At 45.2% G+C, this 27,662-nt stretch overlaps 2 protein-coding genes across 3 annotated transcripts in view; one reads left to right on the top strand and one right to left on the bottom strand.

The window, feature by feature from the left end:
• The window catches only part of COPG2 (COPI coat complex subunit gamma 2), a 111,700-nt gene that overhangs the window by 34,402 nt on the left and 49,636 nt on the right, over positions 1 to 27,662 (bottom strand). For both annotated transcript variants that reach the window (XM_074315602.1, XM_019751183.2), the window contains exons 13-20: positions 22,843 to 22,938; positions 22,286 to 22,529; positions 20,078 to 20,153; positions 19,135 to 19,238; positions 18,505 to 18,630; positions 17,622 to 17,684; positions 17,016 to 17,155; positions 16,277 to 16,448 (exon numbers count right to left, since the gene is read on the bottom strand). In XM_074315602.1, coding sequence (XP_074171703.1) covers positions 16,277 to 16,448; positions 17,016 to 17,155; positions 17,622 to 17,684; positions 18,505 to 18,630; positions 19,135 to 19,238; positions 20,078 to 20,153; positions 22,286 to 22,529; positions 22,843 to 22,938 — 1,021 coding nt within the window. The remainder of the gene's footprint in view (positions 1 to 16,276; positions 16,449 to 17,015; positions 17,156 to 17,621; positions 17,685 to 18,504; positions 18,631 to 19,134; positions 19,239 to 20,077; positions 20,154 to 22,285; positions 22,530 to 22,842; positions 22,939 to 27,662) is intronic.
• MEST (mesoderm specific transcript) overlaps positions 1 to 27,662 on the top strand; it is an 83,606-nt gene that overhangs the window by 42,115 nt on the left and 13,829 nt on the right. The gene's annotated exons all lie outside the window — the stretch shown is intronic.

Here is a 27,662-nt window from a genome sequence, read left to right as displayed (position 1 = left end):
GAAAGGGATGGTGAGCAGTGGGTGTACAGCAGTGGCTGTTCTGGTGACCTTGAAACTTACGGCAAGGGTAGGACTTTTTCATCTAGGCTCTTTACTATGATCCAGCGGGACAAGTGTCAAGTTGGGGGTCAGGTCAGGTTTGACAGGATGGATAGGAAGGCAGGGATGGCATGAGGGGCTTTTGGATGGGGATGGAGAACATGAGCCAAACTCTGCGAACACCACCTTCTCTAACTGAGCTGGTGGACCGCTTCCACCCCCAGTGTTGGGGCGATGACTGCACGTTGAGGAGAGGGTGGGGAAGACCAGTGACTCCACACACAGAGGACACAGGAGAGTAGCTGCAGGAAAGGGGAAGGTAAAAGGCTGGTTGGTGGGCACCACAGAGGGGTGTGAGAACCACAGGGACGAGATTCTGCAGGAGACCGTGTCATGGATCTGATGAGGAGGGAAACTTAGGGAAAGTGCTGGAAAGGACAAGATTGGGACCAAAGATACTGTCACAACTCCTGAGAGTCATAAAGGATGGGGGGCAAGAGGAGGTGGTGTGTGTGAAAAGAACGTTTTAATGCAGACTGGGGGTGGGGCATGTCTGGTTCAAAGAGTAAATAGGGAAGGGAATGTGGTGGTTCCAAGAGGAGCGTGCTGGGCCAAAGTCGTGGGGCCAACGCTGGGATCCTTTGGGAAAAGGTGTCAGTGGCAGCCAGCAGAAGGCTAGAGGCACAGGGGGGTGCAGCTCAGGGGGTCAGGCTGGACTTCCACAGCAGTGATTCTTCCCGGGGGGGGAGGGTGGTGATTTCACCCGAGGGGGGGCTGTGGGCATGGACCCCAAGGGAGGCCTATCACAACATCTGAGGGGGGGAGCAATGCTCTGCTCCAAACAAAAATAAAACCAAAAATACCAAAAACAAAACCCAAAAACACACCCCAAAGATGATGCTGATAGGCCGCCTTGGGGGTCCTGCATCCTCGGGTGAGAATCACTGGGTGGAAGGGGCAGAGGGCAGAGGGCAGAGCCGGGCAGGCAGGTGAAGATGAGCAGAGGAGCCCGAGTCGGGGTAGATGGAGGCATCAGAGTCAAGACTGTCAGACACGGGGGAAGGACCCTGGACCAGGCAGACAGCGAGCAAATGGATGTAGCCGAGAAGGCATCTGGCGGTGACCTGGGACTCACCGCCAGCGGGTAGGGGGCGGAGCGCCAACATGGTGGTCCTGAAGAAGAGTATGCTTGACATGTGAGGCTGCGAGGGATGGGAGTGGAGCAGGAAGGAAGCTGGGTCGTGTGGATGTGACTGGGGAGCACCAGAGGGGATGTGACCGCAGAAGGAAGGGCAGGTGGGACCGGAGACAAGTGTGAAGGAGTCACCTGGCAGAGAGGTCACTGCTGGGTAGGGAGGAGGAGAGCAGGGGGGACAGCAGTACCCGGGTTCTGTGCAGGTCGAGACTGAGCATGAGTGTTGGGCGTGGGGTTGGCAGGCGTGGGGAAGAGGAGGAGTGTGGAAGGCAAAAGTCCTGTGGTGACAGGAGAAAGGGGGGAGAATCAGAGCGAGAGGCTCCCTGAGACCTGTGAGACGAGTGTGCGACAAAGGGTCTGAATGGAAGCATGGACGGTTACAGGGAGTGACGTTTGCAGGGCCCGGGAGGAAACCGCAGCCTGCACCATAGGATGTGAGCAGGGGATGGAGGGCGGAGCGTGTGGATTCAGGACAGTGTGTCTGAGGCCGTGATGAGTGAACTGGGATGAGTAGTGGGCGGGGGACCAAGAAGGGAGCACACGGCAGAGCAGACGACTGAATCCAGCTGGAAGGTTCACGGACAGTAGCTGAGAGAATGTCACGTGGCTCAGGTAGGACGGTTCCTTTGCTATGTGTGCAGTAGAGAAGCAAAGCAGGAGAGACGAGGAAACTGGGCCCAGGAGGTGGGAGACGAGGTGAGCGGTGTGGAATGCTGGGAGAGTGTGGAGGACGAGAGGTGGGCCAACGGGCGGGAGAGAAGGCAAGAGCCGGAGACGGCACCTCTGAGCTAGGGCAGGAGGGGCTGGTTGAGAGGCTCGGGGAACCACTGTGCTAAGAGACAGTTGCCAAACAGCCCACAGGGAGGAGGGGACGGGGAGAATCCAGGTACGCTGTCCTCAAAAGTAGGCAATGGGCATAGGAAGCTGAAGCAGGGGGGAGAGCACAGAGCAGGTAAAGTGAGCAAGGAACTTGGGAGAGGAGGGAAGAGGCCAGAGGAGGATAGGGTGTAGAGGTAGTGGCCCATTTGAAACGTTTGGGACACACTGGTCAGTGAAAGGCATGACTAGGTGATAAAAGGTCAGAGAGAAGCCCTAGGAAGCAATCACTGTTTCAAAGTGGCAGACCCAAAAGTCAGGGTGCTTAGGGGTGAGCTGGGACAACAGATGGATTTACATACAGATGGACTTTTGACACAAGCTGGCAACGGGGAGCATGAGGGCAGGTGAAAAAGGGAGCACATGTGGAGAGACTATGGAACCTGTCGCATGGTTAGCAGGTGGTGGTGAAAGCAGGAGAGCATGCTGAAGATGAAGCCAGTGTCTCTTGAAGACAAGAGTGGGAGAAAAGGTGGCAGATGAGCAAAGCCAATTCAGTCCACAACCAGTGTGGAGACAGAGACACTGAAGCATCAGGCAACCGGGGAGGAGGGAGACTGTAATGGTAGCTGTGTCGGGAGAGTCAGCGAGAAAAGGGACAGGCGGCATGGGAGAGGGGAGAAAACTTCACGAACGTAGGAGGGACCCAGGGTCAGTAAAAGGGCACTGTGGAGCGGAAAGTGACCTAAAGAGCTCCTAATCTGAGGACACTGGCAGATCTCCGGCGGCGAGAGGCATGTGCTGTATGCTGCAGCAGAGCAGAGCCAAGACACTACAGCCCGGGCATCTGGCGACGCAAGGCCCTCAGGGTAAGCAGGGAAAAGGGCTACAGTGACTGGGGGAAACAGGAAAGGGGCAGTGTTGCACATTAAGATGGGCCTTGCACAGAAACCATGGTAGGTCACCTCAGAGGTATCGGGATGGAGGCAGGTGGATGAAGGCCAGTGTGTGGATGGCAGACATGCTAAGAAATCGCTGGGGAGCAAGCTGGAATCACATTTCACAACGACCACCTATTCCATGCTCTGCTATTCTGAGGGGCTACAAAGGGTGGCGGTCTAGCATGAGGCAGGGAAACTCCCTACAGGGATCTAGGGAAGGACGGCAGACCTCTGAGACCACAGGTGTCATCAGAGAAGATGAAGTCGTCAGCAGGGAGAGAGCAAGGGGCAGGATGGTGGTGGCTCGGATGGGGAGCTCTTGTTTTGGCGCCTGGATCTGGTAGACAACAAAGGGGCCGTGGCAGAATGGGACGGAGAGAGAGAAGGTCTGAAAATGTGCACATGGGAGTTGTGAGGGGAACGTGGCCAAGCACTGGGCAGAAGAGGGATCGAGCAGGGTCAATGGAGAGTGGAAGGTCGAGGGTGATGGGCAGAGATGCAGCAGGGGGCCGGATGGAGGAGAAATACAAACAGTGGAGACACGGGAAGGAAGAAGAGAAGGAAGTGTGGTCCTGTTGTAAAGTCTGTGGGCAAGTGCCTGATTAAAAGGGAAGAGAGAAGAGGTAGGAAAATCATAGAGTGTGAGACCAAGGAGAAGGGAGCCTGAAGGGACGGCAGTGCAGGGAGTCAGTGGAAGGACCCGGTGAGTGACAGCAGATGCTTTTGGAGACACTGTGGCCTGGTGAGCAGTGAGGAGGGAGCACATCCCTGTGGAGGAGGGATGACTAATACCCAATCACAGGCAGCAGGGTGCTCTGAGAGGCGTGGGCCTGAGAGAAGCAGGAGGCTTTCCCTGGGAAACGGCAAGGGCAGACATGGTCCTGTGAGGAAATGTCACGGGAAGGGATTTCCAACTGGGGTCTTGATGCAGCACCTCAGGACAGTCAGTGCCCCGAGTCAGACAAGGTGATAGGAGGCACCCAGGGGAGGATGGAGCGCGGTGGAGAGCGCTGGACACCACCGGGGGGTGAGGAGAAGAGGGAGGTGGCACATAGGCCTCCTAGGAGGTCTGAGAGGAGCCAACCACAAGGGGAGTAAGACAATGGGGTCGACTACTGTGAGCAATACTATGGGGAAGGACTAGCGGAACAGGGGTGGTGAGAGGGTGGCAGAAAGCAAAGGCTACTCCTACCACCTTAAACGTGGAAAGGGGAGACTTTTCAGCCAGGTTCTTAACTATAGATCCTAGATCTGACGGGACAGGATGGGAGGGAGGGTCAGGATGGGGGATGAGGTTTGGTCAGGGTGTGGGTCAGATTTGATGGGAGGGCAGGGTAGGGGTCAGCGGGCATGGGGGTAGGCGTGAGGGAACATAAGCCAAGCTCCAGCCACTGAGAAAACCATCTCTTTGAACTGAGCTTCTGGACTGATTCCATGTCCAGTGTTGGGGCGATGACTGAAGGAGAGTGTGGGGAAGACCAGTGACCCCACCAGAGAGGGCACAGGAGAGAAGCGGCAGGAAAGGGGAAGGGAAAGGGCGGGCTGGCGGGCACCACAGGGGGCGTGAGGACCACAGGGGTAAAGCTGCAAGGGGACGATTATGGATGCGATGAGGGGGTAACTGTAAGGAAAGCGAGAAGAAGGACCAGATTTAGACCAAAGAGATTGTCACAGTTCCTGAGAGTCATAAAGGGTAGAGGGCAGGAGGGGTAACTGGCTGGGCTTTGTAAAAAGAACAATGTTTCAATGCAGACTGGGGTCTGGGGCGTATCAGGTATGAGAGAGTAAATGAGTAAATCTGGAAGGGAATGCAGTCCAGAGGACAGTGCCCGGATAACGTGAGTGGGGCCAACTCTGGGTGGGATCTTTCAGGAAAATGTGTCAGTGGCAACTGATAGAACACTAGAAGAGCAAAGGGGGAAAGTGCAGCCCAGGAGTCAGGCTGGGCTTCCACAGCAGTGATTCTTCCCGGGGGGGGGAGGGTGGTGATTTCACCCGAGGGGGGGCTGTGGGCATGGACCCCAAGGGAGGCCTATCACAACATCTGAGGGGGGGAGCAATGCTTTGCTCCAAACAAAAACAAAACCAAAAATACCAAACACAAAATCCAAAAACACACCCCAAAGATGATGCTGATAGGCCGCCTTGGGGGTCCTGCATCCTCGGGTGAGAATCACTGGGTGGAAGGAGCAGAGGGCAGAGGGCAGAGGGCAGAGGGCAGAGCCGGGCAGGCAGGTGAAGATGAGCAGAGGAGCCCCTGAGTCAGGGAAGATGGAGGCATCAGAGTCAAGACTGTCAGACACGGGGGAAGGACCCTGGACCAGACAGCGAGCAAATGGATGTAGCCGAGAAGGCATCTGGCGGTGACCTGGGAATCACCGCCAGCGGGTAGGGGGCGGAGCGCCAACATGGTGGTCCTGAAGAAGAGTATGCTTGACATGTGAGGCTGCGAGGGATGGGAGTGGAGCAGGAAGGAAGCTGGGCTGTCCGACTGTGAGCAGGGAGCACTGTGTGGGATGTGCACGGCAAAGGAAGAGGCAGGTGGAACAGGAGACAAACCTGAATGACATATGCTGTAAGAAATGCCTTCTAAGAATGACAGAAAATAGACAGAGAGAAGGAGGAGCGTACCACAGGACCCAGGGCTCTGCGCAGGTCGAGACTGAGTGCCATGGTGTCAGGCGTGGGGGGCAGACACTGGGGCAGGAGGCAAACGTCCTGTGGTGACAGGAGAAAGGGGGGACAATCAGAGCAAGAGGCTCCCCAACACCTGTGTGAGACAAGTGTGCGACAAAGGGTCTGAATGGAAGCATGGACGGTTACAGGGAGTGACATTAGCAGGGCCCGGGAGGAAACCGCAGCCTGCACCATAGGATGTGAGCAGGGGATGGAGGGCGGAGCGTGCGGATTCAGGACAGTGTGTCTGAGGCCATGATGAGTGAACTGGGATGAGTAGTTGGTGGGGGACCAAGAAGGGAGCACGCGGCAGAGCAGACGACTGAATCCAGCTGGAAGGTTCACGGACAGTAGCTGAGAGCATGTCACGTGGCTCAGGTAGGACGGTTCCTTTGCTATGTGTGCAGTAGAGAAGCAAAGCAGGAGAGACGAGGAAACCGGGCCCAGGAGGTGGGAGACGAGGTGAGCGGTGTGGAATGCTGGGAGAGTGTGGAGGACGAGAGGTGGTCCAACAGGCGGGAGAGAAGGCAAGGGCCCGAGACGGCGCCTCTGAGCTAGGGCAGGAGGGGCTGGTTGAGAGGCTCGGGGAATGCACGGCACTGAGCATGGGATGGCAAAGCGTGAAGAAGGAAGGGGAAGTACAGAATCCAGGAACTTGCCCCTAAAAATGGACCAAGGGCATGAGGAAGCCCACGCAGGAGGCAGACTCAGCGCGGGGAAGGTGTGAGGAATGTGGGAGAGGTGGGAGAAGCCGGAGGATGAGGTGGTTGATTAGCGGCCTGCTGACAACATGCAAGTCAGCCCTGTCAGTGCAAGGCCTGGGGAGTCCTGAAAGGTGCGAGGGGAGCCCAGAGAAGCAACGACCGCCTCCAAAAGGGCCCGTCTGGAAAGGGAGGGTGTTTGGGTGTGAATTGGGACAGCAAGTGGATTCAGTACAGCATGCTGGGGACTAAGAAGCTAGCAATGGGGAGTCTGAGAGCAAGTCAGAAGGAGCAAATGTCACGGAGAAAGACCACTGAATCTGTTGCATAACTGGAGGCAGCAGGGGAAGTAGGATGGGCTGAGGAAGATCCTGGAAGGTGGATGAGAATGATGGGCAGACGGTCTCTTGAAGACAACAATGGAGAAAGGGCAGAGGATGGGCTGAGTATGGTGCAGGCCACACCCAGCATGGAAAGAGAGACACAGTAGAGTCCCAGCCACCACGAGGTGATTTATGGGATGCAACTGTGTCTGTGGGTCAAGGTGAAGAGAAAGGGACAGGAGGTGTGAAGAACAGAGAGAATCTCGTGAATGTTCCACAGGCTCAGGGTAGGGAAAGGGGGCACCATGAAAATGGTAGGCAGCCTAAAGAGCTCCCAATCGGGGAAATCGGCAGATCTTAGGGGGCAAGAACAGTGTCATGTTCGGTAATGAGGCCAGATGGTAGGAGCAGAGCTGAGACGTCAGAGCTCCCGCTATGACCCGAGAGCTTCAGGGACAAGTGGGGAAGGGCTACAATGACTGTGGTAAAAGAGAGGAAACGGGGCACGCTGCACATGAAGGTCCACCCAGAAGAAATGACTGGCAGGCAACCTCAGACTTCAGGAGGACTCACGGGGATGGCTCACATGCTTAGAAATGGAGGAGGCGCAGACCGGAAGCAGGGCGAAGGTGGCATTTCACAGTGATCGCAGGATCTGTGCTGTACTAGTCCAGAGGCTGCAAAGGGTGGACGTCTAGCATGTGTCAGAGAGACCCAGAGGGCAGCAGAGAGGGATGGGGACCTTCAAACCAGAGGGATGTCATGGCTCTGATCTGAGAGTAGAATATGGACAGCAAAGAGGCTCAGAGGGAGACAGCTAGGAGTAGGATGGCAGGATCTTGGGGCTCTTGGTCTGGAGGCTGTATCCAGCAGACAACAGAGGGGGCAATGCAGAATGGGAAGGGGGGGGAGGTCTTGGAATGTGCAGGTGAGTGCTGTGAGGGCCGTGTGGATAAGAGCGAAAGCACAAAGGGAGGATCCGGACAGTGTCAGTGGGGTTGGGAGGGCAAGGGTCATGGTCATGGGTGTATCAAGGGGCCTCATGGAGGAGAGATGGAAGCAGTGAAAGCAAGGGAAGGAAGACGGGAAGGAAGTGGTGGAACCTGCTGTATTCTGTGGGCAATGTCTTGATTAAAGGGGAAGAGAGAAGAGGAAGGAAGGTGTGACTGAGTGGGTGAGGCTAAGAATAGTGAACATAAAGGGAGGGCAGTGCTAGAAGCCAGTGAAAAGACTTGATGAGCGACAGCTGATGGGTTTTAGAAGAGAACACAGTATGGCAAGGGGACAAGACAGAGTGTGAGCAGTGAGAGCAAGTCATGGGAGGGAGCACACTCTTAGGGAGATGCGGTGACACAATGCAGGTAAATGACAGGCATGAGGAAGCTTTGAGATGAGACGCATGACCCTAGAGAAGAGGCAAGATGCTTCCTTGGGTTGAGGAGGAAAAGGAAAGTATGAGTCAGGTGAGGAAAGATCCCAGGAAGGAATGTCCAGAGGGACCTTGATGCAGTGCAAAGGGAGGGTCACCTTGCAGAGACAGACATGGTGATGTGAGGCACCCAGGTGAGGATACAGAGTGGAACCAGTGGAAGGAGACAGGCTGGACACCAACGGGGGAGCAAGGAGAAGAGGGAGGTGGTGGAGTAGGCGTCCTGGAAGATCTCAGAGGAGCCAACCACAGGGAAGTTCAGAGCATCAGGGACAGCCCACGTGAGCAGTGGTGTGGGGAAGGAGGAGTGCAAAGGGGTGGCTAGTAGTTGGGAAGCACTGGCTGCTCCTATAGCCTTGAACTTTGTGGAAAGGGTAAAACATTTTTGGCCAGGCTCTTTACTACGGATCCGGCGGGTGGGAGGTGGGGAAGGGGAGGGAGGTGGGGAAAGGGTGGGAGGCGGGGAAGGGGTGGGAGGCGGGAATGGGAGGGAGGCTGGGTCGGGGTGCAGGACAGGGTTTGGGTCTGGGTGTGGGTCGGGTTTAATGGGTTGGATGGGAGGGCAGGGTTGGGGTCAGTGGGCATGGGGTTGGGTGGGGAACATGAGCCAAACTCCAGACTCTGAGAAAATGATCTTCTTTAACTGAGTTTGTGGACAGATTCCACGTCCAGTGTTGGGGTGATGACTGCAGGTTGAGGAGAGTGTGGGGAAGACCAGTGACCCCACCCAGAGAGGGCACAGGAGAGTAGTGGCAGGAAAGGGGGAAGGGAAACGGCTGGTTGGTGGGCACCACAGAGGGGTGTGAGGACCACAGGGGCCAAAAATGACAAGATTCCGACCAAAGATTGTCACAATTTCCAAGAATCTTAAAGGGGTATTTTGAGGGGTGGGGGTGAAAGAGAACAGTGCTCCAATGCAGACTGGGGTTGAGGCATGTCGGGTGTGAGAGAGCAAATCTGGAAGGCAACGTGGTGGTTCCAAGAGGGGCGTGCCGGGTCAATGTCAGAATGGGGACCAATGCTGGGATCTTTTGGGTGAAAGTGTCAGTGGAAACAGGTGGAAGGCTACAGGCAGAAGGGGAGGGTGCAGCTCAGGGGGTCAGGCTGGGCTTCCACAGCAGTGATTCTTCCCGGGGGGGGGGGGTGGTGATTTCACCCGAGGGGGGGCTGTGGGCATGGACCCCAAGGGAGGCCTATCACAACATCTGAGGGGGGAGCAGTGCTCTGCTCCAAACAAAAACAAAACCAAAAAAAACAAACACAAAACCCAAAAACATACCCCAAAGATGATGCTGATAGACCGCCTTGGGGGTCCTGCATCCTCGGGTGAGAATCACTGGGTGGAAGGGGCAGAGGGCAGAGGGCAGAGCCGGGCAGGCAGGTGAAGATGAGCAGAGGAGCCCGAGTCAGGGAAGATGGAGGCATCAGAGTCAAGACTGTCAGACACAGGGGAAGGACCCTGGACCAGGCAGACAGCGAGCAAATGGATGTAGCCGAGAAGGCATCTGGCGGTGACCTGGGACTCACCGCCAGCGGGTAGGGGCGGAGCGCCAACATGGTGGTCCTGAAGAAGAGTATGCTTGACATGTGAGGCTGCGAGGGATGGGAGTGGAGCAGAAGGGAAGCTGGGTCATGTGGATGTGACTGGGGAGCACCAGAGGGGATGTGACCGCAGAAGGAAGGGCAGGTGGGACCGGAGACAAGTGTGAAGGAGTCACTGGCAGAGAGGTCACTGCTGGGTAGGGAGGAGGAGAGCAGGGGGGACAGCAGTACCCGGGTTCTGTGCAGGTCGAGACTGAGCATGAGTGTTGGGCGTGGGGTTGGCAGGCGTGGGGAAGAGGAGGAGTGTGGAAGGCAAAAGTCCTGTGGTGACAGGAGAAAGGGGGGAGAATCAGAGCGAGAGGCTCCCCGAAACCTGTGTGAGACGAGTGTGCGACAAAGGGTCTGAATGGAAGCATGGACGGTTACAGGGAGTGACGTTTGCAGGGCCTGGGAGGAAACCGCAGTCTGCACCATAGGATGTGAGCAGGGGATGGAGGGCAGAGCGTGCGGATTCAGGACAGTGTGTCTGAGGTCGTGATGAGGGAACTGGGATGAGTAGTGGGCAGGGGACCAAGAAGGGAGCACACGGCAGAGCAGACGACTGAATCCAGCCGGAAGGTTCATGGACAGTAGCTGAGAGAATGTCACGTGGCTCAGGTAGGACGGTTCCTTTGCTATGTGTGCAGTAGAGAAGCAAAGCAGGAGAGACGAGGAAACTGGGCCCAGGAGGTGGGAGATGAGGTGAGCAGTGTGGAATGCTGGGAGAGTGTGGAGGACGAGAGGTGGTCCAACGGGCGGGAGAGAAGGCAAGGGCCCGAGACGGCGCCTCTGAGCTAGGGCAGGAGGGGCTGGTTGAGAGCCTCAGGGAACCACTGTGCCAAGAGAGGGATGGCTAAGAGCCCGCAAGAGGAGTGAACGTGGACAATGCAGGTACTTTGACCCATCAGGTGGGGCCAGGGTATGAGGAAGCCCATGCAGGAGGGAGAGCACAGAGCAGGTAAAGCAGCCCGGGACCTGGGAGAGGAGGGACGAGCCAAAGGAGGATGAGGTGTAGAGATAATGACCGACTAAAATGGAGACAACATGTCACAGGCATGACATGGAGAAATTATGAAAGGTCATAGAGAAACCCAGAGAAGCACTGGTCTCCAGAAAATTCAGACACCAGTTGTGTTCCATACAGCTCACTGGGGACAAAGAATCGTCAATGGATGGAGCATGAGTGCAGGCCAAGAGCGGAGCAGATGTCAAGGATAAGAACAGTGAATCTGTCGCAAGCTAGCAGGTGGCAGGGAAGGAGGGCAGTATGTGCAGATGAAGCAGAGTCTCTTGAAGACAGGAAGGGAAGGAAAGGCAGAGGATGGGCTGAGCACGGTTTACTCTGCGTCCAGCCTGGAAAGGGAGAGACAGGAATCTTGGGCATCATGAGAAGGTGGCTGACGGGATGCGCGTTGCGTCAGGGGTGGCAACAGGACAAGAAAGGGACAGACAAGGAGAGGAGGGAACCTTTTGATCGTCAGAGGGGCTCAGGTGGGTAACAGGGCAACATGGAGAAGGGCACAGCGGCCTTAAGAGCCCACAACCGGGGGAGTGGCAGGTCTCAGGAGCCAGAGCGGTTGGATGGAGGGTTCCACAGCCAGACAGCCGGAGCATACGAGTGACTCTAAGAAAGTTTAGGCGATGGGAGTCATACCTGTGGCAAGCACTGTTTACGGGAAAAGAGACAATGTAGAGTATTCATAGAGGGAGCCACTGTAGGACACCCAAGTAGAAAGCAAAGGCAATGTAGTGCAATCAATTGGATTTTGAAAGAATGGTATGTAGCACTGATAAAATACGCATCCTACAGATGGTGACATCACATTTATCGGTGCATGTTTTTCCAATGAAAATGAGCCGAAGAAAAATGGAAAGAAGTGGTTAAAATGAAATTGGGATTGAGTCGCCAGTATACATATTACATCGTTCTCAGAATGGGGAACATTATAATGGTTATGATACACAGTGTTGCCTGTTAACCTTGATCACAATTACTGGATCACAGTGGAGGGAGCATGAGCTACATTTCCTCAAGGATATGTCAGAAATATATAAAAAGAAATTATTGCAGAGAAATTGGTGGCTGCCTGAAAAGTCTACCAGAAAGTCTCATAGTGGCTGCCCACTATATTCAGGAGAATAAACGGTCACAAAGAGAGGAACTCCTGAAGTGAAATCAGAAGGGAGCGCAGCAGCAGCCATCCTTCTCACGAGTACGTCTGAGAGCAGAGCTGAAATGTGTGCAGTGGCTGGTGCTGTTCTGAGTAACAAGAGTAGGCAAAGGAGGGAGCTCACACATGGTCACATGCTGAATCCACGTACAGGCCAGACAGACTGAACCACAAGCCTGGGCGGTGCAAACAAGCTGAGGTGTGTTCTGAGGCTAAAGGAGGGAAAAAGAGGTATGAATGGATGTGCCCTGTTTCTGTTGAATTCTGGAGAGATGTTATCATTTAAGCAAAGCAGCAATAAAGATTCTGGATGATGTTGCCGATGGTGTGAAAAGGGCACATGAAATCGGACAGGAAGACAGGTGAAAGTACAGAGGGAATGCCAGAAATGTCAGCGTCATTTGATGAAAGGCAGACTGGTTACAAGATGAATGAACGGGTGGATAAAGGGCACAAGCTGGGAATCTGGCCAATGTCAGAAGGGGTTAAATTGGAGCAATACTGCTTTTCAGGCTGGACTGAAGGGAAGCATTTGAGATCTTGCTCCCTGGCATATGCCTTCAGTTGGGCTCAAATAAATTCTTATAAATATTCTACAAAGAAAAAAGGCTAGACTGATACGAATTCTAGTGATGAAGGCAGGGGAAATAATGGCTGAATAAAATGTTCTACCTATCCTGTTTTAGCATTTGAATGAAAATTCAAATTATGTACTTAGATTGAAAGAATGCAAAGTTTTATCAGGGTCATTAATATGGATCCCAGTGAGTGGATGCGTGTGAGTCGAAGTGAAAAACTCTGAGATAAATTTTACTTAGTTGAAGTTGCAGATTTAATACAGAATGTCAGGAGTTAACATGATTAGTATTGAACAACAAATAATGGAATCAAGACTACAGATTCAGAGAAGAGTTCAGAGTCCATCAGAATCCTGTGGCAGCTCAAGTTAAGATGGAGGTTTAAGGAAGGGTAGGCAGAAAGTCGAGAACTGAATACATGTGAAAGAGTTATGAATTGTTATATGGGAGGCAGCATCGCTAATGAAAACCAGAAGACTCATACACATGGACCGCTAAACTTGATCTTGGTAAGGATGTTTTCTATTAAGACTTTTTAAATGACTTAAATTTGCTGAAATGGTTTGAGATGAGAAATATGATGCAATAAGGCCTGATAGTGCAATAATAAAAGTAATTTGGGGATTAGGATGGTTCTGAGTAGGTAACGGAACAAAAAGTTAAATAGGTAGGGGCATTACAGAGGTCCAAAGTGGGGAAAAATTTGCCGACTGCTGCATACATATATTGTTAGTGGTGCAAAAATATTCAGAGAAAGGAAAGTTGCTGAACGAGTAAAGATACTAAGAAAGAATGCTGCCTTGAAGGGTTTTCTAAAAATTTTTGAGTAACAGAGTAATTGTTGGAGGCTAGATGATATTAAGAGGCCTAACTGAATGGAGACTTACTCGTTCCACAAATTGCCCATAATTTAAGGGAAGGAGTTATGGTAATATCTTGATGTTGGGTTAGTTTTTTCAGATGGTGTGGATTTTCTGTACACTTACAAAGTAAGGGGGAGTGGGAAAGTTTAAAGATACAGCAAATAGAACAACTTTCAGGAGATTAGAGGGTATGTCTTTTGAACCGTGGAAAACTTGATTTTTAAAGAGGATAAAGGAAGAAAGTGGATAGTTCCAGAATTGAAACAGTTTTAAAAGCTCCATTAATTGAGTATTTACTATATGTCTGGCACCACACTAATCACGTTCCTTATTTAACTTCATTCCATCCTTACAACAATCCTGAAAGGCTTATAGATATCAAATAATTTATCCAAGATTCACAGTGTGTAGCAAAGTAAGAATTCTAATCCCAAATTGTCTATCTCCAAAACCTCTAGTCCTTTCTATTATGCTATACAATTTTCAAGTTGAAGGAAATCACAATCTATATAATTTTTTTTTTTACTGTGATTATAAGGAAAATATATTTTCTGAGATGAGACACAGTAGAGGTAATGTATAGATCTTCAGGTGATTGGTAACATTTGGAATATTTGCAGTGGGAAAATGCAAAAAAGAAGGAATGGGTAAAAGACATTTTTATTACCATCTATGCCCTGGTATTTCACTTCTATTCATTGCACAGCCAAGACTTTGGATTGGCCATGGATTAAAAACTTTAGAATTTCTGACAAAGACAAAAGAATAGAAAGGAGTTTTTTAAGCAGATCTATGAAGGGTCAAATATAAATCAACTACTAACAAAATTTTAAAAGTCCAAGTGTTGAGACAAAATTCCATTTCTTTTCTCCAAAAAGCAATGACAAGAGTTTATAACTGACTTTTAGCACCAATCAGCAAGTCCTTTGAGTTTAACAAAAAAGAAAGAAAATTCTCCAAATGCCAAATTTTTATAAATAAAATACTAACAAACCATCAAACAAAAGAGTCCATAGCCAGCAGACCAAAGGTTGAAACCTCTGGGCTAATTTGTAAGATCTATGTTTTAAAAAGAAATTAACCCCTTAGTAAGAGGGGTGAGAAAATCCTTTACTTACTCTCTTAGTAGGAATCTTTTCTGTTGTTTTCTCCTCAACTGTATGTAATTTCCGTGATTTCCATATTGTTGTGTTATGTATTTTGATCTTGTAAACCTGTGTTTATTGTATTTTGTTAAGACCACTCCCTGGGATGTGAGGCACCTGAGTTATCAGTTATCCAAGTCAACCTGGGGAAATGGGAGGAGCTCGTATTCTCAGTTGGGAAGAGCTTGATTCTTTAATGGGTTCAGCATTTTGTTTCTCTCTAAAATTAAGTGGTGAAGTAGCATCCCTTAAAAAAACAGACTTAGTGAGAAGCACCACAGGAGGAATTAGGAAACACGGAGAGGGGCTCACTTGAAAAAACTGAAAGTGCAGTTTCCAGGGATGATGGCGGAAGCCACAGGGCTACGGTAGGACTGGGCTCAGATACTAGTTTGGAACAAGAATAAATAAAACTAGCTTTACAGAAGAGTCCAGCCAGCTTCATTTCTAGCTGGTGGACATACTTTAGACACATCTAATCAGAGGGAAACAGACCAGGAAAGAAAGTGATGCTAAATGGGAATGGACCTAGAAAAACCTCATAAAGGGATAAAGGAGGTAATGAAAGGTGAAATTCGGATGGCCTAATGCTCGAAGGAGAAATACTGGAGGCCAGATAGGAAAGTGCCTTCCTACCCAGGGGGTTATGGATCCAGGGTGGCTGCAGATTAAAAGTGCAGGTCCACCCGGGGCCAGAGGGAACAACCTGGGATTCAGACCCAGCAATGGTGCCAACGTGAATCTACCTCGTGCTAGAGTGAGTAGCCTGGTCTGCAATCCAACACAGAAGAGATTGGGCAGGGGCTCCCAAAACCAACATCTAAAAGGGGAGTTCGGAGAGGGGCTGAAAGAAGGCAGGTTAAGCCCCAAATGTAACTGAATGATGACCAGGGATAACAATTTACTAGTACTTCTATGATTTCTTGAACTCTGTACCTTCCCCAATATTTGTTAATTTTGTTAACTTTTATCTGATTTTTTTCCCTGTGCTAGTAAAAATTGTTTTTTTCCTGTACTAGTAATAAAAGTTGTTCAAAACATAAATGCGATATGTGTGCTTATTTCTGTGTAAACCAGGTACCAGTTGTGAATACTGTGCAGTGAATATAAGAAAAGAAGAACTCAGGTAGAAAAAGGGGGAAAAGAAATCAAGTACAACAAATACTTGACATTCACAAGAGATAGGTCAGAACACCTCAAATCCCCAAATTTGTAATTACATTGGCACTAGCAGTTGGTTCTCCTTTAAAGCACCCCGAACCCCCAGACTGCATATGCATGAAGTAGAGAATTACAAAGCCTTTCTCAAACACAGATACACTAATTTTGGTTAAGACACTCATTTCAGGCTGAGACATACTCTCAGACGCCAGCCTTACACTGTCGGGCCCTCGAAAACGATAGATTTTTAAAATGCCCTGTATCTGCTAAATAACAAGCCCTTAGTATGCCCTGGAAAGGAACACCAGAGAGAAGCAGGCCATGTTCCTTCAGAGGAGACAGCGCCTACCTGATCCCTCATGAGTGGTGACACGGGTCCACCAGTAGGCCTGAGGCCCTTTGTGGACTATCCCTATATACGTTCAGTTTCTTTTTTAAGATTAAGTGTCCAGCAAATTTTACTCAGAGACTTAGTTATAAATAACATCTTGCAGCAGTAACTAATTTTATAAATATAAATAGACCCTCTTTATCATTACATTTAATTCAGGAAAAGAACCATATTCTTGAATGCTGAACGTGTGTCCCCACATTTAAAGAGCTCAAGTAACGCAGCCGTAATTATCTAAGTATCTCTTCCCTTTGGTGGGTTAGTACCTGCCGCGGAGTCATCATCAGGCAGACGAACGAGAGTGTAACATATTCCTGGCTGATTGTAAGTGAGGCTGGGGGCTGGGATGCAGCACAGCACTTCAAAGGCATCCGACGGGTCCACCTGCACTGTCACCTTCTCCAGCAGCTGGTCGTTGAGCGTGTTGGTGCAGTCAAACTGGAAAGTCAGCAAACAGGAGACTGTTATGAAGGATAAGAACCGTCTGCAAGCAAGTTGTTCCTTCCCACCCAAACCCACAGCTCAGTTCTGGAACCCACTAGACCTTCCCTCTCTAAACAGCACTGCAGGTCTGCTCCTAAGATTTTTCTTTAGGCAGCTAGGATAGCCTTATTCTTGAGATTTGGGGGTTTATATTATTTTTTTTCTCTTTCCTGAGACTTAGTTCTACCAAACAAGATGGCAGATGTCTGATAGCTTCTAAGAATCAAATTGAAACCCAAGTTCTTGGAACAACCCACTTAATTTATCCTGATGTTAAATAATGATTATTTTTTAATAGGTTATACTTTATATTGTCCAACTTCAGACATTTTGTTTTTATGTCCTTTTAGTTTTTAACCCATCACATGAAGGTATCTCTGTAGGTATGGAGTTAGGAAAGGAAACCAGAAATGCTGCCTAGTTCACTATAAAAGGAACAAGAATTACAAACTAAAGCAGAGTTAATACTTGTCTCCAAGCATACTAAGTCCTTACGGGAGCCAGTTAGGGCACTTTTCTCACCTGGAACACAATGTGATTGGTAAACATGTGCTTAATACAACGGACAAAATATTCTGTCTCTGCTTCTGTAAGTTGAACAGGCTCAGAAGACTTGAACAAGGGTCCTAGATTCATAAACTCAGGAACAGCTGCCAGTTGTTCTATCAAAAAAAAAGGAAAGAAGTAAAATAATAAGAAGGCAGGGAAAGACATTATTCTGGATGCCTAACATGCTTTAAGTTTCCGTAGCCTTATAGTTGAACACTCTAATATATCCTCAAGCTTTAGTACCTTTTAAGAGAGTTTATATACTCAATTACTAAAAGCAACTAAATAATATTCCTAATATCACTATATTCCAAATTCCTAGAATTTGAATTCCCTGTTAACCAAGATAGAGAGAAAGAACAACATACCCAATTAGTAAATTAGCAACTTCTAACTGGCAAGTCCCAGGGACTCCAGGTAGCCCCCAGCAACTATAACCTACGACAATAAATATTCAGCCACACAAAGATTTCCTATACTGAGAATTCATCAAACTGAATGAAAGTAGTGGACTTTATTATATTTATATTATATGCCCAGGGTGCAAGACTATTACTTCGACCCATCAAATTGTCATACCTTGGAAAATGTCTTGCCTGGAAGGAGCCAACTTCTCTGGCTTAGTAGCCACAAGTGTGATTTCTACAAAGACAGATAGGAGCAATCAAGTGAGCTTCTCTCCCACTATCGGGCTGAAAGTGCAGCCAGAAAGACATTTCAAGACACGTAAAGAGCTATTGCGAAACAACCCCAGCAGGCTTCTGTCGCCCTTTTTGGAGGGACGCTCAGATTAAAATGTACTTAGTGAACATATTTTGTGAAATAACAAAGTAAACCCTAAAAATACAGAATTTGCTTTAAATGTACCAGGATGGACAAAAGCACTCTTAAAAGAAGGAACAATATAAAACAAATCTTCTCAAGATTCAAATAGGAAACATGACCTGTATCAACAGAAAAATGTTCAAAGTTCAGATCATTCATTCTCGGTTCTGACCACTAAACATTTGTTCCTTTCTTTTTTGTGTGTGTTTTAAAGTTAGACATTCCTTGGGAATATTTTTTATCATCTTGTCCCATATATTCTTTAAAGACAAACCTTCAATAGCAAAATTAACTGAGAAATTACCAACTTCAGAGAATAAAAACAGGAGGTAACAACACAACTACTGTTGGAGAGACACAGTGACAACTGACTTCAGATGCTCTAATATGGAGCATTAAAAAAGAGAAAACTTTCAATCTAGATCGTGTTTCTTATTCTTACTTTTATGCGAAAACCAGGAATTAAAAAAAAAACCCTAATAAAAAAATATTCACCTTAGTTCTAAAAGATTTAGAAGTACAGACTGACAAATAAACAAACAAAAGAAGTATTAGAGAAAATATGCTAACAGCATATTTTACTGGTGTAAAACTACTTATACACAGAAAAACTAACAGAGTGAAGTGTTCCCATTACCTGCTTTCTGTTCAAAGACAGGAGCCATAGCAAGAGGAATAGATTTCATGTCAAAGGGTTTTTCCGAAGGCTCCAGTGTATACTGGTGTAAGGCTTTTTCCATCCCTGGTACAGAGACTGTCAAACCTATGAAACAGAAATCTCAGCATTATAACTTCTTGCCAATGCTAGGATCCAGATAGGCCAAGATTTATAATATTTATCTGAGCTATCCGAAGGAGGAGAAAAATATAATCACAGACTTCATAACCTAAATAATTAAAAGTAAAGGCTATTCTATAAAACTGCCTTATAATTTCATCCAAGGAAACATAGGAGTAGAACATCAACATTTGCAACAAAATGTAAGTACCTTCCAGAAAAGAAAGCATCTTAGCTATGTGGGAACAATGATAGCATAAGGGAGGCAAGGTAAACCCAGCCCAGAGGGACTCAAGGAGAACTAGGAACAAGCTATAGTCTTTGGGCTTTCACATACTTCAGATTTCCCTAGACTTGGAAGCGCATTAGAAGACAAAAACCAAGCATTTTGCCTAGTGATGTCAGCTCATATGCAAATCATGAGATATGCTTGCAAGATGCCATCTGGGGAACAAGAGTGTACTGTCTACATCCTGGGCTCTCACTGACCATTGAAGATATATGTAGCATTCAGTGCCATCTGCCTTTGCTGCAGCACATTCAGATAGAAGGTAGCTCTGTCCCGAACCTCATCATCAGTATCCATCATACACCTGTCCAGAGACACAGAATAGGCATGTCACAGCACGCTGACGGTGCCCAGTAGCTTTACCACCATACCTAAAGGACATACCTAAAGGACGCCATCGGGCCATCTGATACTACCTTTGTTATGAAAGCGTTCAACAACACACAACAGTGGATCTTAAAATCTCCATAAATCTTAGGTACTGCTCTGAATTGGTGAAGAAACAGTATCACTGTGAATCAGAAGCGCTACATAAGTCGGCATTAAGATAATCAGGAAGAACAGATACCATGAGATAGCAGTTTGGAGTCTTCTCTTGGGTCTGCAACCACGTGACCCTGATAAACACTTGACTTCTTTATAATTAAGAAATGGGAATATCAGACTTTCTAAGGATACTAAAAAACATTCAGAATCCAGGCTTTGTTACTACTCAAATGGCAATTTCTTTCATTTAAACCAGCCAGCTTTCGACTTGTAATTTTTCTGCTTCAATTACAAGATGTAATCACAGAGTGTTTGCTAACGCCAAGTCTTTTCCTCATCAAATAGGAAGGGAGACCATGAAAAGCTGATATTTTCAACTCTACTTAGTGAATCACTTGGAAGTTGGCCCCTATTATACCAATTGAGGTACATGCATTTAAGTCACTGCCTGAAAATCATACAAAGGGAAATCCAAAGTCAAATTTTATAGTACTTAGCACATAGAAAATTACTAGAAGAGAACAAAAATGCCATTTGCCCCTCACTCCACCAGCTCTCCCCTTCGGCCCTGCAATGTGTGTGACACGGTACAATGAGGAACTCTCTCTTCAGCCACATGGTGCTTCTTATTTTACAAGAAGACACTGTTTTACTTACCTTTGTAAGAGTACAAGGATGCTTGGGAGAAGGTTATCATTCTGAGCCCCAAATTTAGCCAAAGCACTCACGGCAGCTACAATGAAGCATAAAATGAAGCAACATAAATATTGGTTTCTAGAGTTAAGTAGTAACCATTCAAAAAAAAAAAAAAATGAGAAAGGTTTCCTCATGTTCAGTGGGAGTAAACTCTCTTACTATTTTATCGTGTGTTTCTTGATCTTATTTCTTTGATCCATTTCAGCATAAATAGAAATATGCAGGCCCAAGAGAGCTCTGAATAGGAAAATCCTCCAGACATTGTGGAAAAGGAATCACATATTTCTTTTACGAGCTATCCTCCACCCTGATGAAAACCCCTTATATACCACACTGACAGAATTAAGCTCTAATCTCAAATAACCAGCTCCAAGCATAAAAAGAAACTCTATTATTAAAATTCACTTCATTCAACAAAGATTTATTGCTCACCTAACTTTTGTCAGGAATTGTGATAAGTGCTGGGGTAGAGAGACAGAGACACAGTCCCTCACTTAAAGGAGCTGTACTCTAGTGGGAAAGACAGGTAAGTAAAGAGATAATTACAACTCAACATAGTAAGTCCATGGTAGAACTATATCCAGGACGCTATGTGAATGCAAAGAAAGGAACTTAAATCTGAGTTGGTGGAAGAGAAGGCAGGCAAGAGGTGAACACCTACTACTTGAGCTAAATTTTGAACAACAAGTAGGGTTAGCCAGAGGGAAAAGGCAGGGAAAGTATTAGAGGCAGAGGGAAGGACAAGTGCAAAGGCCCTCGGCCTAGAGAAGAGAGCATGGATGAATGCTGGAACTGCACACAGGTGAGGAAGGCTGAAGAACAAGACCCGTGTTAGAGAGCAGGGGACACTAGAGATAAAACAAAAGTAGGTGGTGGTTTAACCTCAAAGTTATTGTTCCAGGAGGTTAAATACAGGATAAATGTGTGTATTTGTAACACAGTGGGCTGCACCCAATTTGTAGGCAGATTTTGTATGCAGAGACCATTTTTGCAGCAGAGCGTGGAGAACTGGGTCTGTGTGGGACTAGACGCAGTCGGACTAGCTGGGCACTGGAAACGAGTGAGAGTCTAAAGCAGCACCCAGGAAAATAGAAAAAGAAAATAAAGAAATAGTAAGGAAACAGAACTGATAGGATTTTGCCAAAGAATAGATCGAGCTTATAAAACTGGAATAAATTTCTGCCTTTGCAACTGTGTGAATGACAAAGGTGAGGATTTCAGTTTGGGTGAGTTTGAATTTCAAGTTGAATTTGAAGGGCCTGAGGTAGTTGGACATACAAGTTTGGGAAAGAGGCATGACTGCAATGTCCCAGCCTACCAGTAGAGCTCTGAAAATAATCACCAGAAAAACAAGTGTATGGTAAGACAAATCCCTAAGGAAAACTAGTATTTTAAGGACTGGAAAGAAAGCTCGATAAGTAAGACTGAGGAGTGACGCAAAGACGCAGGGTGCTGTGGAGGCCGAGGGAAAGGACGCTTCATGCGGGGTTCAGTCCACAGGACACCAGACTGACCGCGAGGTGGACAAAGATAAGGACGTGCACGCGTCCAACTGGATTTTCAAACTACCTTATAAGTAATTAAAAAAAAAATAGTTTCAGAGGAGTTTTAAGGGGGAGAGCCAGATGTGAGTTGAAGAGAAAATGAAAAATTAGTCCATGGAGTCAGCTAGTAATGGCTACTGCAAGTTTACCTCACAGCGGAAGTACAGTCAGTAGCTAGTGAGAGTAACAGATCAAAGGAGGGTTTATATTTTAATAGGAGAAAGGTGAATCTGTTCACATGCTAAAGGGAAGGAATGATTAGAGAAGAGGAAGTAAAAGAATTCCTAAGACCTATTTAAAAGACACACACACACACACACACACACACACACACACACCACAGACATTCATACTTATGCCTATAACTCTAAAAAAGTGGATGATGCCATCATCGTATTCCTGTCATACTGAGCGTCACAGGTTATTTGTCTCTAACATAAGGCAGAAGTCAGGATGGAAACTGGAATACAGAGAAAGAGGTGTGTATGTGGGGCTTCAGTATGCTCCAAGATCCCACCAGCACACAGACCTTGCAACCTCATTTTCCAATTTCATCCCCATCCCCTCGAGTTAAGCATTTCAAAAGATCAGCAGTTACATCATTAGCAGTGTTCCAAAGACTCACCGGCTCTGACAGCCTCATTCTCCAGGACGACCCTATTAAAAATAAAGCGGATATACTTGGACGGCACAGGCGTTCTGGGGCCCTCTTTGCCCAACAAGTGTAGAATCTTAGTAGCCAGAACAGTATGTTCACAGTCCTCAATGAATTCACAAAGGTGGGCTAGACCTGCTTCTTTACTCTCGGGGTTCTCTTCCACAATGCTGATTATGCAGTCCACAATGGCCCGCTTATACTCGAAGCCTCCCTGGCAAAAGAGAAAACTGCCATTCATTCTGAGAACGCTTTTTGGAGAAATGCTTATACCCCAAGGCTCACACTTATAGCATTCAAATTTCATTGCCCTTCCATTATGAAAGGAACAAAAGTGGGTTTTCTGGAAGTGGGAAAGTCAAAGCAATAACATGTGTAGCAACATATGACAGTGACCAGAAGTAAGCATAGTATTTGAGAGGCATGCTCAGATGACGAAGAAAGCTGCTTTAAATACTATGGTATTTAATGGGAATCCTAAGAATTTAAGAGAGCAACTTCCTGTGATTATAAAACGGTCTACCTACATCATCTCGGAGCATGTTGGAGAGGAAAGTCATCATGACGCTGTGCTTTCGAGGGTATTTCTGACAGAGAGCACTAATTGCCTGTACAACCACCACCTGTAGAAAAACAAACACAAAGACCATTCACCTTTACAAGGACTGTACAACGACCACCCATAAAACACTAAATACAGAAAGGATGTTCATCTTTGTAACTTTAGCTACTAAGCATACTTTCTAATCTATTGCAAGCTAAGAAGGTGCTGTAGTTACTCAAAATGACAATAATGGTTCTTCATGAAAGATAAGGAAACCTCAAGGGAATGTAAAAAGCAAAGTAAAAATAAAGTTCATTCAAGAGACCTCATCCCTTTGCTCCAAGGAAATAAGCACATACAATTTTTAAAGTGAACAGTAAAGATTAAAAGCTTAAACATACTGAGTTCCATAGAAGAAACAGAGGAACTTATCAAGGAACTACTTCACAAAATGGTTTCTAGGAGAATTTTACCACAACTTTAAAGACCATGTCAAGAAGTGAGAAGGGTATGAGATTTTACCGTTCTTGCAAGCTAACCGCTAGCCTGCAACAATTTCACGGATGCTAGTAGAGAACATGAGATTCTAGATCAGAGATGAAAGACAGTCAATTCCTCACAGCAAAGCAGTAGCTAGCGTATCAGTACTTAGGGCCAGTTTCCTGAGTCCCAGTTCCCACAGGGCAATGCAAAAAAGACCAGATAATACTTGGACCTGCACAGGCTGAGTTAGAGGACCAGAACCCTGAGGTACAGCACTTGGACATGTTACAGCAGGAAGGAAGTATGCCGGTCCTTTGCTCTAAGGGAAACATTATCTGTATTACACTGGACAGGGAGCATGTCTGTGTTTTGCTCTAGAGGGAGCATGAGCTGTACCTTCTAGGGCTATACGGGAACCTGCCCTTGACTTTGACAGGAAAACACTGGATTTTCTAAGGCTGCAAGATATCTTGCACTACAAAAAGGGAACAAAGCTGGGACACTAGGAAACTGTCAGTGCCTAACTTGCAAGATGTGCAGAAATGCAAGAAACTCATGGAGAATAGCGAATTGTCTCCCCAAAACCAGATAGTCCCAAATCTATATCCATCATTTCCCAGCATAGGAAATGAAAGAAAATACCAGTCTTTTTATGAAGCAATAATACCTAAACCTAATAAAGATGGTATACATACAAAAATAAAAAAATTACAGATGGAAGTAATTTATGAGTAATGATGCAAAAATTCTAAGTGATATGTTAGTTAACACTCCAACACTAGAGTAAGAAAATAATATGTCATGATATGAAATTTATACCAAGAATGCAAGAATGGTTGGTTCAACGTTAGCAAATTGGTTAACTCATATTAATGAGTCTATGGAGACAATATATTGATATTTAGTATCGATAGATCAATAGAGTCTGAGAAGCCTTTGATAAAATCCAACACCCATTCCTAATAAAAATTCTTGAAAAACTAAAATAGGAATGGATGGATAATTCCATTTTACACACACACCCCCCTCAATCCTAATGTTAGCATATTACTTAACAGAGAACCCCAAGGGTCATTCCCAGTAAGGTCAGAAACAATACAATGATGCCACTATCTCAACTATTATTTCACATTATTCTGGAAATATTAGCCAATGCAATTAGACAAGAGAAAACAATTAGAGGAATAAGAATTGGAAAATATAGGACAAAACTATCTTTATTTACAGATGACTTGATAAGATACCTGGAAACCTTAGAGAATCAATAAAACTAATGCAATAAACTAATTTAGCAAGGTACCGTGTTTCCCGGAAAATAAGACCTAGCCGGACCATCAGCTCCAATGCGTCTTTTGGAGCAAAAATTAATATACGACCCAGTCTTATTTTATTATAATATAAGACAGGGTCTTATATAATATTGTATAACATAACATAATATAATACTGGGTCTTATATTAATTTTTGCTCCGAAAGACGCATTAGAGCTCATGGTCTGGCTAGGTCTTATTTTCAGGGATACACGGTGGTAGGACACAAAATTAAACATACAAAAACAATACTATTATAGGCATGAATAACAACTAGTTAAAAGATATAATGGATAAAAGCATTTATACTGGCAACAACAAAAAAGACAAAATACTCAAGAAAAGCATTTTAAAGACACTCAAAACTAATATAAAAGTACTATAAAATATTTTTGAAAGGCCCAAAAGTAGACTTGAACAAATTATAAGACATCCTTTGCTCCTGGTTAAAATGTCAACATCATCAACATATCTGTTTAATCCTAAATTAACTTATAAACGTAAGGTGATCCCAATACAAATGCCAATGAGATTATTTTTATGAAGCTAGACAAGTTAACACAAAAATTCATAAGGAAAAATATACATGTGAGAATAGCTGGAGAATCAATGAAAATAAAGAGCTATGAGAGGGGACTAACAGATATTAATACATCCTACAAAACCTCTATACTTAAAATAGTGTGTGGTACTGATGTGTGAATAGATAAAGAGAACAACAGAACAGAACACAAAGTCCCAAATAGACCCAAGTGCATATAGAACTTGAGTATATGATAAAGGTGGTATCTCAAATCACTGGGGCAAAGACAGTCTTTTAAATAAAAATTGGGGGGATAAGTGAAAAAAGGAAAAATGAGATCCACTTCTCATACCGTGTATTCCTGAAAATAAGACCTAGCCAGACAATCAGCTCTAATGCGTCTTTTGGAGCAAAAATTAATATAAGACCCGGTCTTATGTTACTATAATATAAGACCAGATATAATATAATATAATATAATATAACATAACATAACATAACATAACATAACATAACATAATATAATATATAATAATACTGGGTCTTATATAAGACCAGGTATAATATAATGTAATGTAATATAATATTGGGTCATATTAATTTTTGCTCCAAAAGATGCATTAGAGCTGATTGTCCAGCTAGGTCTTATTTTCGGGGAAACACGGTACCATATATAATAATAAAATCCAATGGATCAGATATCTAAATGTAAAACATGAAACTATATGCACATACCAGAAGGAAACATGGGTGAATTCTTATTCACCCATTCAGATTCTATAATCTAAAGGGAAAGGCTTTCTAACTATTACTCAAAAGACAGATGCAATAAAATAAATGATTGACAAATTTGACTACACAGAAATAAAAAACTTTTGCATGACAAAAGACATCATAAGAAAAGTCAAAAGACAAATGACAAACTGGGAAAAAATATAACATTTCACAGATAAAAAAATAATATCCTTAATATATAAGAAAATGTTATGAATAATTGAGGAAACGAAAGACCAAAAATCCTACAGAAAATAGGAAAAAAACATGAGTAAACAATATTCAAAAAGTATTAAATGATTCTTAAAAATATGAAAAGATGTTTAACTTCCCTCATTATAAAAGAAATGATACCCTTCAACCTAGCATACGGACTTCTAAAGATTTACCCTAAGGATATACCTCCAACATTTCAAGAAAACATATGCACAAAGTTATCCACTGCAGCATTATTTGTAATTGCAAACTATCTAAATGTCCAAGCATAGGAGATTCATTCAATAAACTACACCACAAAATGACCTTCATTGGTTCCCCAGAGAATCAAAATGTCCACTTGAATATACAGGCTAAGTTTGTTTTTTAAAAGTCTAGATGTACACTAGAATAGAGTAAATGGGGTTAATTATACTTCTTGACTGAGAAATAAGAATGAAAGAATAAAATCTTTCTAATCTTACTGCTCTTCTGATTAGCACATTCTTACCAGTTCTATTCAACAATGTACTGGGAATCCTAGCCATTTTAATAAAGCAAGAAAAAGAAAGGAATGGCATTTGAATTAGAAATGAAGTAAAACTGTCTTTATTAACCGATAACTTGATTATTTACATAGACAACCTACATAAATAATGTATATAACAACAACGAGAACTAATACGGTACTTAGCAAGGATACTGAGTTATGGGAATGTAAAAAAAAATGTATTTTTATATACTAGTAGCAAACAATGAAAATAAATTTTAATAAAATAGAATAAAAAAGCATAAAATATTTAGGTATAAATTTAACAAAAGACATGTAAGACCTCTGGAGTACACGCTACAAAACACTGCTCAGAGAAATTAAAGACCTAAATAAAGGGAAAGGTATACCATATTCATAAACTGGAAGAACTAACATTGTTAAGACATCAGTTCACCCCAAATTGATTTATAAATTCAACACAATCCCAAGCATAACTCTAGCAGGCGTTGTTTTAAAGAAGTTATAAGCTGTTTCTAAAATTTATATGGAAATGCAAAGAAATTCTAATATTAAAAAAAAGACAAAGTTGGAAGACCATACTACTTGACGTTTAAGAGGTACCATACAACTCTAATAATACATAGAGTGTGGTACTGGCACAGTATTGACAAACAGATCAATGGAATATGATAAGGAGCCCAGAAATATATTTACAATTATATTGTTATCTGTTTTTCAGACAAAGATGCCCAAGAATTCCCATGGGGAAAGAGAAATCTTTTCAACAAATTATGCTGGAATGACTGGATATCAGTATGGGGAAAAAAACTGAGCTTATCACACAGTGCACAAATATTAATTCAAGTTGGTTCATAGAACAAAATGAAAAGGCTAAAATAAAACTCCAAAACATTTACAATAAAACATAAGAAAATAACTTTAAGACTTAGAAGTAGACAGAGATTTCTTAGGACACAGGAAGCAAAACTGTAAAAGAAAACAAACTAATAAATTAGACTTAATAA

This window comes from Rhinolophus sinicus, linkage group LG11 (assembly GCF_036562045.2).
Source record: "Rhinolophus sinicus isolate RSC01 linkage group LG11, ASM3656204v1, whole genome shotgun sequence".
In the NCBI taxonomy this organism is placed as follows: Eukaryota; Metazoa; Chordata; class Mammalia; order Chiroptera; family Rhinolophidae; genus Rhinolophus; species Rhinolophus sinicus.
Note: the sequence above shows the minus strand (reverse complement) of the source record. Positions and strands in the feature narration are given on the sequence as shown.